The sequence below is a fragment of the Neopsephotus bourkii genome, unplaced genomic scaffold (genome assembly GCF_033783945.1).
Source record: "Neopsephotus bourkii isolate Nb327-2 ecotype Australia unplaced genomic scaffold, CSIRO-AGI_Nbou_v1 NB_1827, whole genome shotgun sequence".
NCBI lineage: Eukaryota > Metazoa > Chordata > Aves > Psittaciformes > Psittacidae > Neopsephotus > Neopsephotus bourkii.
The window spans coordinates 1182748-1201847 of record NW_026902300.1 but is presented as its reverse complement, the minus strand read 5'-3'; the positions used below and the strand labels follow the sequence as shown (position 1 = coordinate 1201847).

At 41.9% G+C, this 19100-nt stretch overlaps 1 protein-coding gene across 1 annotated transcript in view; it reads left to right on the top strand.

Moving 5' to 3' along the window:
* Positions 1-4035: 4035 nt before the first annotated feature.
* ARSJ (arylsulfatase family member J) overlaps positions 4036-19100 on the top strand; it is a 45382-nt gene continuing 30317 nt past the window's right edge. The window contains exon 1 of the mRNA XM_061343863.1: positions 4036-4774. Coding sequence (XP_061199847.1) covers positions 4398-4774 — 377 coding nt within the window. The 5' untranslated portion in view covers positions 4036-4397. The remainder of the gene's footprint in view (positions 4775-19100) is intronic.

Below are 19100 nucleotides of genomic sequence, written 5' to 3'. Positions count from 1 at the left end.
ATGACTCTCGGGGATTTTATTCTTGTTTCTAATATACTGTTTCCAGTGATGAGTGCCTGGCAAGAGCATAGCATCCACCTGGGAAGCAGAGTGCAGTGAAGTTCTGCTTCTTCCCTTCCCCAGTAGGAAGGTATGCTGAGGACAGGGACATCAAAGATTCACTGGGGTCAAAGGAAATGCCCAGTTACCTTTCTAGCTCCTGGAAAAATGAAGAATAATGACTCTGTGTGCAGGCCAATGACTGTTTTGCTCTTACTATACTTGTAGCTATGAAGCTAAAAATAACAGTTCAAAAAGCTGTTCCTCAAGCAGACTAAGTTTTCTGACCTCAGGCATAACCAGGAAGAGCACTGGAATGCACATCTTGAATTGCAAACTTTCTTGTACAGACAGCTTTGACTCCAGAGTAAGAAGAGACGTGTAGTCCCCACTGCTAAGAAATACCTCTCTAGGGCTGAACTAAGTGTTAGAAAAATAGTTAGAATGTTATCTTGTAAGTCTTAGCACTTGAATCTATTTTTTGCTACAAGCTCCCTCTCCAAGACCTTATTTACCGTTATTATTCCTGCTGCTCTTGAACTCTGAGCGTGATTCCCTCTTGGGATGTGTAGTGGCACAAGCAGTGAGACTGCATCTTCCAGCCTGGTCACACTCCTGGGGCTGGAGCTGTGTGCCAGCCTGCTCATGAATCCCAGGAGGGTCTCTTTTCAAGGCAGATGAAAGAAAGGGCTAGTTAGGGAAGAAAAAGAAAACAGAGCATGTGTTACCATCCTTTTCAGAACGCATTTTTATATGCATTGTCCAAGGTGTGTCTCAGTTTAAAACTGCCTCCCGTCCACCCCAAAAAAGCCCACAACAAACCCTTTGGATTCCCTGACAGTCCAGCAGCTAGCAGAGTGGTAGCATGGAGAACATAGGAGCAGAGCTTGCCTCAGAAACAGCCCTACTCCTCAGAACCCAGGTTTAGACAGAAGATCCTTCACCCAGAGTAATGCTTTGCTGTCCCTGCTAGTACTGACCCTGTGCCCTCTGTCATGATGGGTTTGAAGGAAGAGTGTGCTTTAGTTTTTTCAACTGTGCCTAACTTTATAACGCTGTTGTCTTCTTGGGCTTGTATTTGTGTGTCAAATAGGTGTGTCTTGGAAACAGAAAGGTTACATGTCAGCCTGAGCTGAAACAACATGAAAAGCCCCTGACTTGATTGAAGATAACAAAAGTTATCTTCAACCAAAGTTATCCTCTCCAGACATGTATAATTTGGTTATCTGATGGGTCTTCATACACGCAGAGCCTGTGTAACAAGTACTAAAAATGTGTCCTTTTCTAATGGTATATTAAATTCAATTTTAACTACCATATATTCAAATCAGTGTATTCACTGCACTCAAGTTTAAATATCTGTGAAGGTTCTGTCGTGTTTTGGGATTTTTTTTGTTGGTTTCTTTTTTCCCCTAAGGGAAAAACACTTCCTCCAGCTTTCACAACACTTTTGTGCCTTTGACTGAGCATCCTGAATGGGCTGTATAAATCTCACTTGCAACTCCCAAGTGTCTACAAATACTTTCTTAAGTGGAATATTAATAGCATGTTATCTTTCAAGGCCTCTTTACTTGAAGGTCAGTGGAATATTTTGCTGACATAAGCTTACTTTTGTTTTTACAAAAGTAGGAAAAATAAAAAGGGAAATTTTGGCAGGCCCACAAAGACAGAACACCAAGTTTATAGGTCTAACAGAGATTGCTCTCCAATGTTTTCATTTGCAGTTGGGTGGTGACTGCCAGGGGAAAACTGTGGTTAATGGGGCAGTGCGAAAATCGAAGGCTCTGTTCTGATGTCTGCTAATAGTTCTGTTTTGTAGGGATATAGACACTGTGCCAGCTCCCTACTGATAGATATTTTTTCCTACCATTCAAATAATCTGAATTCCAAACTCCAAATTTAGATGATTCTGTAGTTCTGCTCACTGCCATTGGTCAACTACTTAGGAATGAACCCCTTTAGCCAGCCTTCTACCACTCTGAATATGTTGGACATGTCGGAAATATTCTGATTATACAAGCAGAATATGGCTAGTTATGTATAACCGTACATGGATAGCATAATGCATGGGTTATGTAGAGCATACAGTTGTAGCTGATGGTTGGTATTTTTGAAACAAATAATGAAAACTGTATTTAACTACTAGAAAATATATATACATTTGATTAGATATTTAGTATGATGCTCTTCCATTTGTCTGAGTCCATGGTGCTATTAGCTTATGTTAAAAGGACTTCATATTTTGTTTGCCATTTTGAAAGAGATGGGTTAAAGGCAAAATAGTGTTGCTAACCCAATCTGCATTTTACCACCTGGAGGTTTAGGTTTCCATACACATTCTTTCAGTCTTGTAAAAGTTGGGGGGATAGCAGGAGTAAAATTGAATAGAGAACACTTTAAAGGGAATGTCATTTCAGTATATAAAAAGTTAGAAGTGTTTCTTCAGCTTAAGGTTTTGTAGTTTTGTGGTGGGTTTTCTTCTTTTGTTTTGGCATTTTAAGAGTTTGAGTTAATGTTCCGTAAAGTTCCTCTGATGTCAGAAGAAGATATTCTACCTCAGGAGTTAAACTCTGTAAATTTCACAATGCAGATGTAATTTAATTATTCTCAATTTCCAGTTTGGACAACCCCTTAGGAACCACATTCACTAAATCCCCCTCTTACTTCCATGTTCTCCCTGCTGCAGCATTGTAACTGTAGCACAAGGGGCCTTGGAGAAACCTGGTCTAGTGGAAGGTGTCCCGGCACATGGCAGGGGATTGAAATTGGATGAGGTCCTTTCCAACCAAAACCAGTCTGTGATACTGTGGAAGTGTATTTGGCAGAAAAATAGTAAGTCTGGGAACCATTATGTTGGCTGTCATGCTGCATTTTCTGTTCTGATACTTTAAAGCTGATATTTGCATTAGAGAAGCTACTCTAGACGATATGGTTTCCATGCGGTACACAAGTTAATACTATGCACAAGTTAACGTGCTGTGCAAGAGGAAAGTAATGCTCCATGAGAAAAAACGCCTCCCTTCCAGCCCCAAAATTGGCTGTTTCAGGCAATATTACTCAGAGCTGTGGGGAGCAGAGCAAACTTTTAAGATTATGCTGAACTTTTCAGTGCTAGAATCCATCAGCTCTTAAGAAAGGAGAGATAGAAGCTTTCCTGTGGGAGGCTGGCTACCAGCAGGGACCAGCCCGAGCCCCTGAGGGCTGCTGAGGTGCAGTCATGACAGGGATTTCTCCAAGTGGTTCTGGAAGAATTAATGTTTCATAAAATCTGAAGTTCTTCCTGTCATGATGACTCATATTAGACAGGTCAAACCTGCACATTTACTTCTATCTAGGCTAATCGTGCATGAACATGGTTTTTTGCTGGCTTCGGTGTCATTCAGGATTGGGGTGAAGTTGTATTTTGCAACTCCAGCAAATTCATACTTGAACCGGTATTTCTTACAATTATACTTTGAAAGGGGGCGTTCCTCGCATGTACCACAGCGTTACCAGAATGGAGGGTTTGGGATTTGGGACTGTTTTGTGGCTGAAAACAAATCCTGTACATTCATAACTTCCAGATGTTCGTGTCGATTTCGGATGCACTTAAACCAATAGATATTTCGGGGGAATTGACGACGACCACCTTAGCTTTGGGCAGGAAGGAAAGAGACGTGGGATTCACGGGAGGAAAGGGTTGCCTTGTGCTCTGGGGGGGGCGGGAGGGGTGGTGTTCGCCGCCGAGCTGTGGGGAGGAACGGGAGGTAGCGCGGGGAAAGGCCGGGAAGGAGGAAAGGGAAAAGAAGGCGCGGGCAGCGGCTGGGTTTCCAGGGGGTTCGGGCAGGGGGACGCCAGGCCGCCTACCCGTGTGCCGGGAGCAGCAGGGTGAAGTCTGGGAGGAGAGAGAAGGGCGGGAGGAGACGGGAGGTAGTGAGCGGCCGAGCAACGCCGGAGGGGGCGGGCCGAGGGAGGTGTCAGGTCCCGTCCGTCCGGGCCGGACCCGTCCCGTCCCGCTCCGCCGCCGCGGTGCGCCGGGGCGCCCTGGCTCGCCGCGGCATGATCACCGGCCGCGGGACGGGCAGGCAGCGGCGCCCCGGCGCAGGACTGGGGCTGGCCGAGGATGCTGTGACCCCCGGCGCGGCCTTGCCCACCCGGCCGGTACCGGCTCCACCACCGGCACCGGGCGGCAGCTTCTGAGATAGATGGTGGTGGCCAAGATGAGCGGCGGAGCTCCTCCCCTTGGCCCTGGCCGGAGGGACCCCTGAGGATCCCTGCCTCGCCCCAGCGTCTGGCTCCGTCTGTGGGAGGTTTTGGTTTTCTTTTTATGGTTATTACTGTTTTTCTGTGGTGTGTGGCTCTCGCTGCAGCGAAGGTGGATGGCCCGTGGTGGGTGCAGCTGGCCCCACTGCCTCTGCAAGGGCAAGATGGTGGTGGTGGGGGTGCTGGCCGGGCTCTCGGTGCTCAGCATCCTCACCTACGGCTACCTGGCCTGGGACAGCCTTGGACTCGGCCCCGGAGGGACGGTGGCAGCGAGGGCTGGGATGGGCGAGGAGCCGGGGGTCAGCTCCCGCAGCTCGCAGCCACACATCGTCTTCATCCTGGCTGATGATCAGGGCTTCAGAGACGTGGGGTACCACGGATCCGAGATCAGGACGCCCACTCTGGACAAGCTAGCTGCTGAAGGGGTTAAACTGGAGAACTATTATGTTCAGCCGATGTGCACACCGTCCAGAAGTCAATTTATCACTGGAAAGTAAGTTTACTGCTACCTCATCATTTACCTCACCAGTTTAAACACTGTCCCTGTTGAAAAGAGCACAGGTTGAACCTGGTGAGGTCTACCTCTTTTTTATCCTATTGGTAGCCGTGCCTTTTTGATCTGCTTTAAAACCTTGAGCAAAACAGACTTTCTAATGTGTTTGAAGTACTAAAAGAAAACCTCATGCTCTGTGAGGCACTGAGGATTCAGCACTGTGTTCTACCCTTGCAGTGTACTGTCCTACAGTTACTACCTCACTAACATACGTGCTAGTTGTCAAGTAGTGTTGCAAGTGCTGGGAAGTGATCAGCTTGGATTTTCTGTGCCATTTCACAGTGACTTGCAGGAGGAGTCCGTGTTAGGGAATTGAAAAAGTTACGTATCCTCCCATGTGTTCATTGCAGCCAGCATGTTGGCTCACAGGCCCCATGAGCATTGACTTGCGGTGAGTTATCTCTAAGGGGTGTACTGAATGTGTGAGATGGTTCCTCAGTGCGTCACAGGTGGATGAGTGCCAGGAATCCAGACTCTGTCGGGATTCCCCATGCTGCAGCATTGCTCTTGTCATGGTGTGGTTGCTGCTTTGCAAACAATTGGAAACTTTTCTCTGAAGCCACTAAACAAGATGCCTTGCCAAAATGCTAACAGCAGTGGGCTGCTACTGTGTGTGCTTTGCCCTCTCTGGTAAGTTTTGGGTTATTGTGGTCTGTAAAGTAAATAACTAATTACCCAGCCTAAGGGTCTTCTTACATGTGAAGTTTAATAAGGATTAAGGGGGGGAGCATGTATGTGAGCTGTAGGAATGGTTCCCAAATAACTCAAAGTGCGGGCACATTTACTCAGGAACAAACCCACCTTGTCTCTGTTTAGCTTAACTCATTTTGACAGGAACAGGGAACTCTTAAAAGAAAATGAGAGTGGAGCAGTTACTTTTTTTTATTTTCTCCTTTCCTTAAGTAGAAACAGGAACACAGCAACGTTAATACTGCTAGTAGAAGAAATGCATGCTTAATAAAACAAGCAACTGGCCTCGTGTCTTGCATCTCCGTATGGTAGAGTTGGAAATAATTCCTGGTCTCAGTCTAGTTCCCAGATTGCTGGACCACAGAGAGTTGCATGGAGAACTGACATGTTATCTAGAGCAAGGCTTCCCCTCACAGTTTTTTGGATTTTTTTTTTGCTTTGTTTTCTTTTTCCTTTATGTGGACCATTTCTTATTTTGAGACACCTTCTCACTCCTTCACCAGAACACAGTGGCCCTGCGCAACTGAAGTAGCAGTTTACAAGGGCAGTGTGTATCAGGATAGCGCTTAATGCATCTTGATTGTCTTTAAAGCTATGCAGCATTTGGAAAGGACCTTCGCTAGCAGCATGTAGCCAGCCAGCTTCCTGAGGACGGTGGTTTGGGAAGCAGGGCTTCACAAAGGGAATGTCATGTTACCCAATAATGACTCATGCAGCAACTGGAGGAACAGGATTACTCAGTTCCAGGGGAACCAGGGTGCTGCTTCCACTCTTGGGAGACTGTAGGGGTTGTCTGAGCACGAAAAAGAACAAAAGTAAAGTAAGGAGTAACAGTAACTCAGTTTAACTGTTTTAATCCTTTGGTAATTAATGAGCAGGTTGTGTGTAAGCATATAGTAAAAGGTAGGCATGTTCAGAGGAACCTTGGAATCATAGAATAATTAGGGTTGGAAAGGACCTTAAGATCATCTAGTTCCAGCCCCCTGCCATGGGCAGGGACACCTCCTGCTTAAACCATGTCACCCAAGGCTCTGTCCAACCTGTCCTTGAACACCGCCAGAGATGGAGCATTCACAAATTCCCTGGACAACCCATTCCAGTGCCTCACCACCCTAACAGTAAAGAATTTATTCCTTATATCCAATCTAAACTTCCCCTGATAAGTTTTAACCCATTACCCCTTGTCCTATCACTACAGTCCCTAATGAACAGTTCATCTCCAGCATCCCTATAGCCCCTCTTATCATTAGTAGTAGTAGTAGTAGTTTTGTATTACACTTTACTTATTTGACTGTTCTTATCTCACCCCATGGGATTTACACTCTTGTTATTCTCCTTCCCATCCTGCCGGGAGCAGGGGAGGAAGAAGGCAGGGAACGAGTGAGCGGCTGTGTGGTTCCAAGTTACTGACTGGGCTTAAACCACGACATTTGTGCTTGTCATTGGCTCATCAGGTGGAAATCTGCCTGCTTTGGTTTTTATTTTCTTAGTTTGCTGGTCTAACTAAAACCCTTAGAACATTTTTTTCATGTTCTACTTTTGAGAGAAAGGGAGCTGCAGAGGGAAGGAGCTGCAGAGGGAAAGAGCTGCCTCACGTGACTAAGAAATGAGGGAGTGGTGAGGTGTTAATAGGCTTGGGTAGAGTCTTAACAAGACAAGTTCAGAGGACACTACTACACATTCTGACTGAAGATAAATGCTAGTAACAAGTGCTTTTAATGCTTTCTTAGTAGAGGCACCTTAATTAAAATGGCAGGACTCAGAAACTGCTTATCCAGGAGAAGTGCTGTTATTTCTCAGATTCCAAGATGTGTCAGTTCAAGGCTAGAAGCCTGCTCGTCCACAAAAGGATCACCTGGATGCTTCATGCCTCCCCATACACATACCACGTTTAACATGTTCCAAACATTACCTGATTGATCTGTAAAAAACAGAGGGGCTTATGTAAACTAGACTCATTAGGGAGCACTGAGTCACCTTGCCAAGTGGAAGTTAAACTGGAGGCTTCAAATTCTTCGCAGGTCTCCAGACAGGCCCTCCAAGGCTTAAGTTAGCAAAGAGACCCTTTTGGTAGCTGTCCTCTGCTAGTGAATGAGCACAAGGAAGGAGGCTGGAGGTTAACATGCTAGAAGGAAGAGGCAGAATTAGCTCTTTTTTCCCCTTCATGCTGTACCACAGGGTAACTGTTGGTGAGCCTTTCTGACCACTTATACTTCCATTTGATTTCACATGAGCTGTACTTGAGGCTTTGGCCAAACACATTTTCATTTCTTGCTTTCTCCCCCTATTACCTCCTTCCCCATTCACTCCATCAGAAACAGCTGCTTTCAGACTAATAGTAAAGTTTGGCTTCCACAGCTTTTTATTTTGGGCTTTATTTATGGGTGTGGAAAGGGGAGTTGCAGCTGAGCTGAATCTTGGGAACAGAGAAGAAAAGTGTGAGCCAGTGGGCCGAGGGCCACATGTGAAGTGCTCTGCTCTGCTCTGCTCTGCTCTCCCGGCTGCTGCGCTGGGGCCAGTCTGGGGAGGTAGCACAAGTGAGGCAGCTCAGCCCCTGCCCCAAAGCTGCACGACTGCAATGATAGAAGGGACAGGGGCTCCAGCTTGTGATGCTCCTGGGACTGCTGGAGTTCCTGCCTCAGCTTCCACAGCTGGAGCCAAAATTTGATCATCAGTGGGTTTGGAGGCGCATCCCTAAGTGTTGCTTAAGGCTGCTTTCAGCAGAGCAGTGCCCTGCATGTAATCATGAGGTGACTGACCTGCTGATAAATTGTAGAAATTTTTTGTTTTTCCCCTCTCCCAAAGCATCAGTGAACATGAGTAGTCCTCCAGATGACTTGTATTGCACAACACTATTTTTTTGCTGTTGCTTTCTCCTTGGAAGTATTAGGCATTCCTCAATAAACTAAATAATTACACATGGTGAATTAGGTGAGAAGAAATCTGCCTGTATGTACATCAGCCATGCAGTATCCTTAAGATACAGAGAGACATGGATGTGGTACAGAACACATCTAAACTAAAAGGCTACTTTTCAATTCATCCATGAAAGAAATTGAAAATAAACACATTTCTGGGTTTTATGTTATTATAATTTATATAGAAGAAAATAAAAAAATAGTGGCTCAGACTTAAGGTCTTCAAATTCTCTCAACTAGGAAAAGGGTTAAGAACATACAAGGATGCTCAGCTTGCACTGGCTAAGCATTTAGTGAGTTAGCTATTTTATCTGTGTGCTTAATTATTTTATGATTTTTCACTGTTTGTATTACCTCATAGACTAGTAGCATGGGTTAGTATCTTGATTTATGGAACAATACAGGCTATGTAATGTATGAAGAAAATCTAAGATTATTTGTGTGTAAATGTTTCTTCATGTGCGTATATGAGTGAATTGAGATGAGGTAGAGAATAGAAGCATGTGGTGTTGATTATTTAGATAGTTTGCTAACTTGTATTATCATGAAGAGTCATCTTTTTTTTTTTTTAATGAAGAATTATTGAAAAACAGTCAGTGTGGGGACAGTTTCTCAAAGATTTTAAAGAAAGATTGTGGCCAAGGAGAATTATTATGAGCTGGTGAGACAAAAAGACTATAAGCTTAGGTGAATATCTGTTGAGGTAGCTGACCCAATTCTGTGGAGGGTATTATGCAATGGAGTTGTATTTGTTGGAGTAATACTTAATTTAGGAAAGGAATTTGAGAAATAAGATTTACTGATAAAAAGGAATAGACATAATATGGCATAAATGTTTTTGGTGTGGGAGCAGGCAGTGGACACCTACTTCCTCTGCTAGGCTTCCAGTTTTCTGCTGACCATCAGACTTGTAACCTTAGGACCTTGATGTGCCCTGGAACTCCTTTGGGTCACAGGGAGGTTCCTGACCTATGCAAAAGTAGGGATCTATCTCTCTGTAGAAACCAATGCATAGATAGGGTGACAGATCACTAAGGAACCTCAACTCTCTTTTACAGTGAACACTTATGAATCATGGAATCCTACACTAATCCGAAGATTGAGCTTCACATGATGAATGGAACGTGGAGATGGAAAATGGGGAGAAATGTTGAAGCCTTGGGGAAGTAAATACTGTTTCCACTGGGATAAAATGAAATATGAGAATTTGCTCCTCCAAAGCAAAAATAGATTGTATAATCAGTAAGCATAATCAAAGTGTTATTTTAATACAAATAATTATATCTGTTGCCTAATTATATAAATATTACACATTTATAAATGCATATAGCTGGTTAGTATGTTCTCTTGTAGGCATCGCTGTGTATCAATACACAGTTCACATTTAAAAATTATGTCTCAGCACACTAAGAGTTTTTTTGGCAAACAGAAATAGAATAGAGGAGAGTTTAAAGTACTCTGAATTGAAAGTAGTGTAGCTAACTTGCAGTCAAACAAAAGCACTGTATTTGAGGGTTTCAGACTTGTAAGCCTTTGCTTTCCCCGCCTCCGGGGTGCATAATGGTCCCAACAGCAGCCTCAGCAGTTTGGTTGCTCTGGGAAGGAACCAGTACAATGGTGTGTGACTCGGAAGCTCACTTCTGTGCTTGGAGCTGGAATGAAGGGTCTCAGAGGCTTGGTGGGAATACTGGGGAATGTATGTAGCACTCCATTATTTACATTCCCTATTCTGTAGTTAACCAAATATGAAGGACTGGAGAATATCAGCCTTAAGTGTCAAAGAGGGGGTCTGATATTTTATCTGCTCTGAAGTAAAGAGACTTGGCAATCATTGGTCTGGAGTTTAATTTTGATCAGTGTTTCCATTAAGAACATGAATGATTAAATAAGATGTTCTGACTAAATATGCCACAAAGATGGGAGGAACTGCCAGCATTAAGGGACTGTAGTGATAATGAAAATCTTCTTGACAAATTAAAAAAATAACCTGAAAAAAGGCAGAATTAAAGTCAGCAGTGATTGATAGCAGATCTATGCTGAAGCAGAAATAACTTTACAAGCCAGAGGATGGTGAACAACTACTTAGACAGCATTTCTGTAGAAAAGTGGCTTAATTATAGTGAATCATGCATGGAATATAAAGTCAACAATGTCATGCAGTTACAAAGAAGGCAAACATCAAACCAGTTTTTATAAATACAGCAGCCTAGTAGATATGTGAAGCAGCTCTTCTGGTCTACGGCTGGAGCACTTGTGCCCAAACTTGGGCATCACTCTCCAAGAGGACGGTACTGTCCAGATAAGGATGATCAGATATCTTAGAAGGATAACTGTGAAGAAACAATCAGAAGAAACTGAGTTGTTTAGTCTCAAGAAGAGAAAAATGAGGAGGAACCTGATGAGTCCTCAGTATTTTAAGAGCTGTGAAAAGAGAAAGGACATAATGTGTTTTCAGTGTCATGGCTGATGGTGCCAGAATGAGTGGCTCTCTTGGGCAAGGAAAAAACTTCAGGTTAGAGAACAGGGAAAACTTTCAAATGCTAAAGGTTGTGAAACTCTGGAATAGCTGCCTTTGAGAAGTTGCTATGTTTCTTCATTGCCAGTCATTAAGAACAGATAAGACAAATATGTCAGGAATGACATAATGTAGTTGAACCTGTCTTGGGGAAAAGGGTTGAACTGGATGGCTATTCTTCCAGCTCAGATTCATCTGTGGCTCATTTGAAGTACATATTAACTACAGAAGGCATTCTGAAGTAGTATGTTTGTAAAGCATTTTTCAATGCGAGAAATTACTTCAGTGTTCATTCTGAAAGAAAACAGTCTGTGGAAGCTTGACTTTAGTTTTCTCCTAGAAATTCCCGTTTTCCATATCCTAATTTTCTATGAAAACTCCTAAGATTTTGTTTTGTAGGCCTTCATAACTCTTGTGATATGTAATTACTTTTTTATTCTGACTTCTTTCAGGACAATTTGTGGGACTGCTGCAAAAGATATTGAGGTATCTTTTTCCATGTTCTTGTTACGACTTTTACATAAGGTGACATTGCCTATAAATACATACATATATATGTGCAGCATACACAGAGAATGAATCAATAATTAAATGCAAGGACTTAATTTTCTCATTTTGTTCTGCCCCTCTGCTCTCCTCCATTTGTTCTGCAGAAAATTAGATCCAGGTACTGAACTGCTCTATGGACTTAAGATACAAGAAGTGTGTTCATATCGCCGTAATTGCTAATGCGCTGGACAAAGGAGCATTTGGAGGAAAAAGCTGGAAACATAACTTCATGCAAATAGTAAAGATTAAAGAAAAATGACATGAAGGAAGTAGGAAGGTGTACTACAGGTTCTGATAATTTTTTCTTACATCAGTTCTTGGTAACTTTTAAGAGTACTCTTTGATATTTAGGTCTGCTGCCTATAAGACAGTGTTATCTGACATATATAACTAATGGGACAGTGGAAGTACATTAACTCTCTTTTTCATTGTCAAATTTATACAAAGTGCAGTAAATTAAGGAAACACAGTTGGAAATAAATTTACATTATCTGTGCTTGTAAATGATCAGTATTCTGAAGGGTTTAAGTTATAAATTTTAAGCCTTTGGTTTGCCTTTTTTCGAACTGGAAAAGAGAAATTATATTCCATGTGAAAGTTAGGCTTTAAGTAATTAAGGGATTTTGTTCATTCAGCATTGTTCCTGATATGTTTGCTTTATAATTGATGATGCGTATTGCTGCCTGCAACAGTAACTTGGATGAGTGGAAGTAGTGGACTCCTATTATAACAAATTTTGCTTTCCCTTCCTCTTTCTCCATAAGACCCTGTAAGTCAGTCGAGATGAGGATGTCAGATGGCTGACTGGAAACAAAACTGTGTAGTAAAGAGACGGGGTTTACTTTCATGTTAAAGGATCTAGACCAAGATGATCAAGTTAGATGGGACTTAAAATCTGGGCAAATTAAATTCATGTTTTCTTTTAAATACATTTTGTAGACAGATTTGCCAGGTCTATGAAATATTTTATTTCACTTTGTGGGGAGTTATTTTTTTTTTTCCTTACGCTGTGATTGGTGTGAATTGATTTTTATGTAAAGTTTATGATTTGTTAATTTCCATTAAAACCCTAAAATGTTAATGTTTATTAATGAATACCAAGTCAATGGAGGTCAAGTTTGACACTCTTGAGCAATTGCCTCTTCAGCGCATGATGCTTCATGCTGCTTTTTTCATGTTCTACTCCAGACTAGTAGTTTCTTGCAGCTTGAGGAGCTAGCACTTGTTCATTGATTCTTAGCTGTCAGTCTTTGAGGTTTTCTATTCCCCTGTTGGGTTTTTTTTGTTTGGTTGGTTTTGGGTTTTTTTTTTTCCTTGTTTTGTACTGATTTGTAGTCGGATTTTCTATCCTGAAGAGAGTTTCCTTAGATTTAGAATGTATGCTTAAGAATATATGAGGTAATTTCACCAGCCTTAATTCTTTAGATTAATATAAATAGTACAAGGCAAATGAAGATTGTGCATGTAAGAGTGATCCTGCACAGGATGTGTTTGCTTTCTATGCATCAATCAGTAGTCTTTTTATAATAGCTGCCCAATTTATTAATTTCTTTACTTGAGAACTAGTAGATGTGGCTGGTGACCTCAGCTTTTCTCTGTAATGTAAACTGGTAGGCTGCAATGCAGTGAAAATTAGTCTTGGGGTCGGGAGAAGCAATGCAGTATCTTTAGACTGAATACACTCCAATATACTGTTAACGCACAGTTTGTGGCTCTCTGAATTTAGCAAACTTTGTCAAAGCAATACTTATAATCACATTTTATGTACTTAGTTTGTCATATATTATAGTTCAAAGAGTCATAGAAAACTGGGTTTGACCCTTCAAACCCCTGGAGGTTGTCTAATTGGGTGTCCTGACACATTACACAGTAGGGACGCACTGACTTTTTAAACTCTGTTTTATTGTTTATTTCCTCCTGGAAATAAGAAAATACTGCAAAGTATTCAAGAAATTGGAATCTAGACTGCTGTTTGTTAGGCAGTTCCCTGGCTTTACCAGGTTGTCCATTTTAGTGAACTTAAGAAAACTGTTTTGGGAACTTTTTCCTGTTTCCATTAATCTCTTAAAAATAGTGGGGGGTTGTGTTTGTTTGGTTTTGTTTGTTTGTTTGTTTGTTTTGGTTTTCTTTGCTTTTCTTCTGTGCCAACTGATGAAGTGAGTTCAGTGAATTTGTTAATGTCCATAGCATAATGGCAGCTCCTCCCTTAACTGTTCCATGTCCTATTTTCAAGAGACTTTAGAGAAAGTTATTCTAGTATGTTTGCTGATTTCTCTTAAAACAGTTTTTAACTTCTGTACTTATTTCACTACTACCCTTTCAAATCCACTCTCATTTGCAATATGCTTCTAGGACTTACTCACATGCAGGATGCTTTTCTTTAGTTTTCTCACTGCCTGATGCACAAGGTGAGGCTTTGAAGGCTGGGTTTCCTACTGTGCAGAAAGCAAGTCTGAGAGGAATCTCATCCCTGTCTTCAGCTACCTCAGTGGGGGGAAAGAGAAGGCAGAAGGAGGTTCTTTCAGAGGTGCACAGAGAAAGGAAGAAAGGCCAGTCACTGCTTGCATCAAGACTAGGTCAGGCTGCTCAGAGACATTGATAGGTCACTTCCAACTTAAACTATTTTATGGTTCTAATTTGTCACAATAAAATCCCTGGTGGATGAGAGGAAGGAGCAACTTCTGTGTTGTTTCTCCCCCTGTAGAAGCTCTCTAGGCAAAAAAATAAAGTATTTGGAGTGTTTGCCTGCTTGGTTTATGGCCTTTTTAACCTGACCACTCACTCTCCTGAGTTGTTGTTATTGCATCCCTATTAAGGTCTTGTTTCTTTAAGAACACAACACACTGATAAGAATATAACAACACTAAACTTAGCATTGTGCCTCAGATTCTGAACTTTACCACATCTGTGCAGGAAGTACCTACATTAGTAAAGATAGACTTACATGTATCAGGTATGTTCTTCACTGAAGTGTTTATACAATTTGTGAGATACACTTCTATCGTCTTTCTTCTTCACTTCATTGTTGCTGTTGTTACAATATTGAATTCATTTTAATGGGAAGGTGAGACTTTGATCCTGCATACAGTGCGGAAGGATAACAATGCCACAGTTCTTACATTTTGTAACTATACAATTTGATCCTTTTACATTGCAAAACTTTAAGGCTTCATTTAAGCTTATAAAGACTGAGCCTCTGATAAACTGAGGAGTATTTGGCCATCTTGGTAATGCTAGGCATATATACTGTAAGTGATGCAGTCTTAGGTGGTGATTAAGAGCTTAGGTAATACTCTTTGGCATTGTTACAGCCCTGTTAAGGCCTTATTCTGGCACAGATTTCATTTTAAAACCTTTGGTAGTCATGTGGAGGTGAGAGTCATTCTTGAGCTGGAGCCACATAACTCTCCCAAGAGCCGGGGCCACTGCATGATACAGATGGACCACAGCACTGAGATAGAGGTTCCATCCATCCAGCTCCATGGAACATCCATCCGCCCCCTTGGAACACGGGTCTGGAGGAGGAGGTTAGGATCAGAAGTAGATAGAGGAGAAAAAAAGAAGTAAGCAGTCAGTCAAATGACAAAGATCATCTGCCTCGGTACATGTGTTTGGAAACCCTCCTTGTAGGGTGAAGGCATGTAGCATCTCTCAGTGTTTTAAGGTTCTCTGTTGATTTGACGGCTTTGTATGTTTTGCCACCTGACCAAATCCATGGTTTACGGATTGGGTTTCCATTGTTACCAGGTTCTGGTTTCATGTTCCTTGTATCAATTTGAAATTTTGGGACTGCTTCACCTGGTTGTGATGAGGCTTTGCAGAATGGATCTGGCCAGGGTTGAGCGTATTGCAGATCAGAGCGGAGCTGCAGGTTTTTAGCTTCCATTTGGAGAAGTCTAATATTTTCACAGACATTTTCAGTAGAAATGCTTCTGCTTGCCTTAGCTCAGAGCTTTCTATGTAGTACGTTATATTTCTGCCATGTAAAATGTTGGCTGTTTTCCACTGAGGAAATGTAGCTCAAGTAGCATGTTAAAGTCTTCTGTACTAACCTCCAGGCTCTTCTCTTTGTTGCTACTAGAAGCCAAGTGTCTTTCTTCAGTGTCCTTTTGATACTCTGCCTGCTACTACTTAATGTCACCACGAAGGGCACTTCAAGGACTTCAGTAGTCTAAACTCTAGCTGTTATCTCCTACACTGCATTTGTTAACTGGGCGGGATCTTTACCAGTAATCCGATTTAAGGGTTTGGTTTGTATAGACATAGCTTTTTTTTGTGCAAGTCCTTACAGTGCTTTTGAAAATGAAAACCTGTCATGTCAAGATGACACTTTATTATTCAGCATGCTTCCTCTATGTAACTGAGTTGTACCTGTTCATTCAGTAACAAAAACATATGTTTTTCTGCAATTAACCATGGTGAGTCAGCTTAAGTATGGCAATTTATTATTTTTTTTCTTTTTTCAAAAAATAGTTTGTGGGCTCTTTTGCTTTGTTTGTTGTTTGTTTTTTTTAATAAACAAGTTACAGCCTGAGACATGTTAAAATTAAAAAAAAAAACAGAGTAACATGTTTTGTGTGAAATGATTTCATGTCATAGTTGGGATTTGAGGGAGGAGGTTAGGGGGCATTTCTGCCCCTTAGAAAATTACTGATCTTCGTAATAAATGTATTTAGGGTCAGAAGCAATACAGGAGAAAAAAAAAAAAAAGTGTAAGCAGTCAGTCAAATGACAAAGATCATTTGCCCAAGTACCTCTCTTTGGAAACCCAGCCTTGAGGGTTGTCCTGGGTTTAGCAGTAGCAGTCATTTTTCTCCTTCTTGGTAGCTGGTGCAGTGCTGTGTTTTGACTTTCGGGCTGGGAACAGAGCTGAAAAAAAATGATGTTTTGGTTTGGCCAAGGACTTTGTGAGCCTCATGCTCTGCCAGGGAGGAAGGGAAGCCAGAAGGAAGCAGAGACAGGACACCTGACCCAAACTGACCAAAGAGGTATTCCATACCACAGCACGTCATGCCCAGGATATTAACTGGGAGTGAGCCGGAAGGGCAGGGTGGACTGCAGGGTTGGAGGAGGTATCAGTCAGTGCTTGATCAGGCTGGGGGGGCGAGTTATCGGTCGGCTGGTGATGAGGTGTTGTATTCTCTTCCCTTGTTATTTCCTTTATCATTACTATTATTGGTGGCAGCAGTAGTGATTTGTGTTATACCTTAGTTACTAAACTGTTCTTATCTCAACCCGTGGGAGTTGCATTCTTTTTGATTCTCCTCTCTGTCCCTCCGGGAATAGGGGGAGGGCAAGAAGGGGGGGGAGTGAGTGAAAAGCTGTCTGGTTGGGGTTAAACCACGACAGGGCTGAAGGTACCCATCATACAAGAGGAAAAATGGTAAACAATCCCTCTTCCTTCCTGGTTAACTAGGAGAAAGCTGTTTCCTGGTTTGTGTTTCTCTTAGGTTTTAGAAAATAAGATGAGAGTAGCCGTCGTGGTTTAAATGCAGCTGATAACTCAGCACCATGCAGCCATTTACTCAACCCAGGGAATGGGGGGTGGGGAGGAGAATCGGAAGAATGTAAATCCTGCGGGTTGAGATAAGAACAGTCCGGTAACTAAGGTATAACACAAAACTACTAATAATGATAAAGGAAATAACAAGGGGAGAAAATATGAAACTAAAAGGGGAAAGGAAAAAAAAACCAAACAACCGAACCAATAAACACAGGTGATGTACAATACAATTATTCACCACCCATTGACCAGTAGCCAGCCTGACCTGAGCAGCGATCTGGGCCTTCTGGGTAACTGCCTCCAGTTTATATACTGGGCATGATGTGCTATGGCATGGAATATCCCTTTGGCTAGTTTGAGTTAGTGTCCTGTCTCTGCTTCCTTCTGCTTCCTGTGCACCAGGCACATGGCAGAGCATGAGAGACTGAAAAATCCTTGATCGGAGTAAGCATTACTCAGCAACAACTAAAATCATCTGTGTGTTATCAGTACTGTTCGCAGACTAAAGTCGAAAACACAGCACTGCACCAGCTACTAAGAAGGAAAAAAATGACTGTTAGAGCTGAACCCAAGACAGTAGCATAGGCATAGGGATGCTTGTATGAGAAGAGGTATTTTTTCTAATTAACAGTGAATGCAGTTAGGCTGATAGTAACTGTAAATTAAGAATAAGTTCCATTGTTAGAATAATTGATTTAATGGTTATATGGAACATACAAATGAAGAAAAGCCCCAAACATTTTGAATGTTTTTGAATTCAGCTGTTGATGCCAAACATTAATTTTGGTATTCATAATGCAAAGTTTTGTGTAACAAAAACAGTTGTTGTTGAAGATAATATGGCTGGTAGCATGAAAAGCAGCTTTCATGTACAAGTTTACCTCTTAGGGTGTAATCAAGCCCACTACACATACCCTACTCCTGGCATCTAACTTAAATGCGAATGAAAGCACCAAAGCTGGGTCCCTGTATAGCCATATACAGATGTAGTCAGTGGAGATCAATGGACATCTCTGAGGAGGTAACACCTTAGTTACATGCTTAAATTATATGACTGCTCTCCCTATCTGTAAAATGTGCTGCATAAAATTCTGTGAGCCTTCCCATGCATGCTTCCTGACAGCTACAGAAATAAGTAACAAATGAAGAGCTGTATCCAGCAGAGTACTGTTGGATAAAGTTCTTTCAAGAAGGATAATGGCAGGTTTATTTACTGGGGCTGGGGTGAAGTGGGATAGTAGCTAGAGCATACTACAAGGATTATCACATCTGTCCTACTTTAAATCTCCTCTTGGATTGCCCTTATGGCCTCAGGCAGGCAGTGTAACTTGTCCAAGCTTCAATTTGCATATCTGTGTAAGTGAACCTTCTTATGACATTGCTGTTAGAGGTTCGAAGCAGGGAAAGTTTCTGAAATTTAATAATTTGTTAACATGACCCAGTTGTCAGTTCCTTCTGCAATCTCCTGTCCCTCTAGCAGAAAAGCACAGGAAATGATTATGTCCATAGTTAATAGTGGTTCTCTGTGAGGGAATGTGAAGGATTCCCTCACATCCTTCAGGATGCCCCTTTGATAATTTTTATGCTACCCCCCTGAAACATTCAAGCCAGAATCAGTTTTAAAGCTTTGCAGCCTCCCAGACATCTTTCATGCTTTTCTGGATACCCACCCACCAGGTTGTCCTTTCGGCATCTTCTGTCTGCTTCCAAGGCAAATCAGTTCAGCTGCTCAGACTTAATCCATTTTCTTCATTTTCCCTCTTGTCCTGCCTCTGGCACTAAGCTAAGGGGAGCCAAACCACATCTTCTCCATAGGAAAGAATCATGTCACCTGTTTTTTTAGATCTCTCTCTAATTCTCAGGTATTTTTGGCTAAAGGGCAAAGTTGATGTATCTTTTAGATACAGTCTAAATTTATGTTCATGTTAATCGGTTACTGGCATGCATGCAGATAACTTTTGTATCTGTAAGCACAGAATATTTATACTTGCCTTGCAGGATTAAGGCTGAATTGATTGCAGTTGATCACAGTATTAAATACGCTTTAAGGAGTATCATAGATACTCCTTGTACAGTCTGAAAGTATTTTAA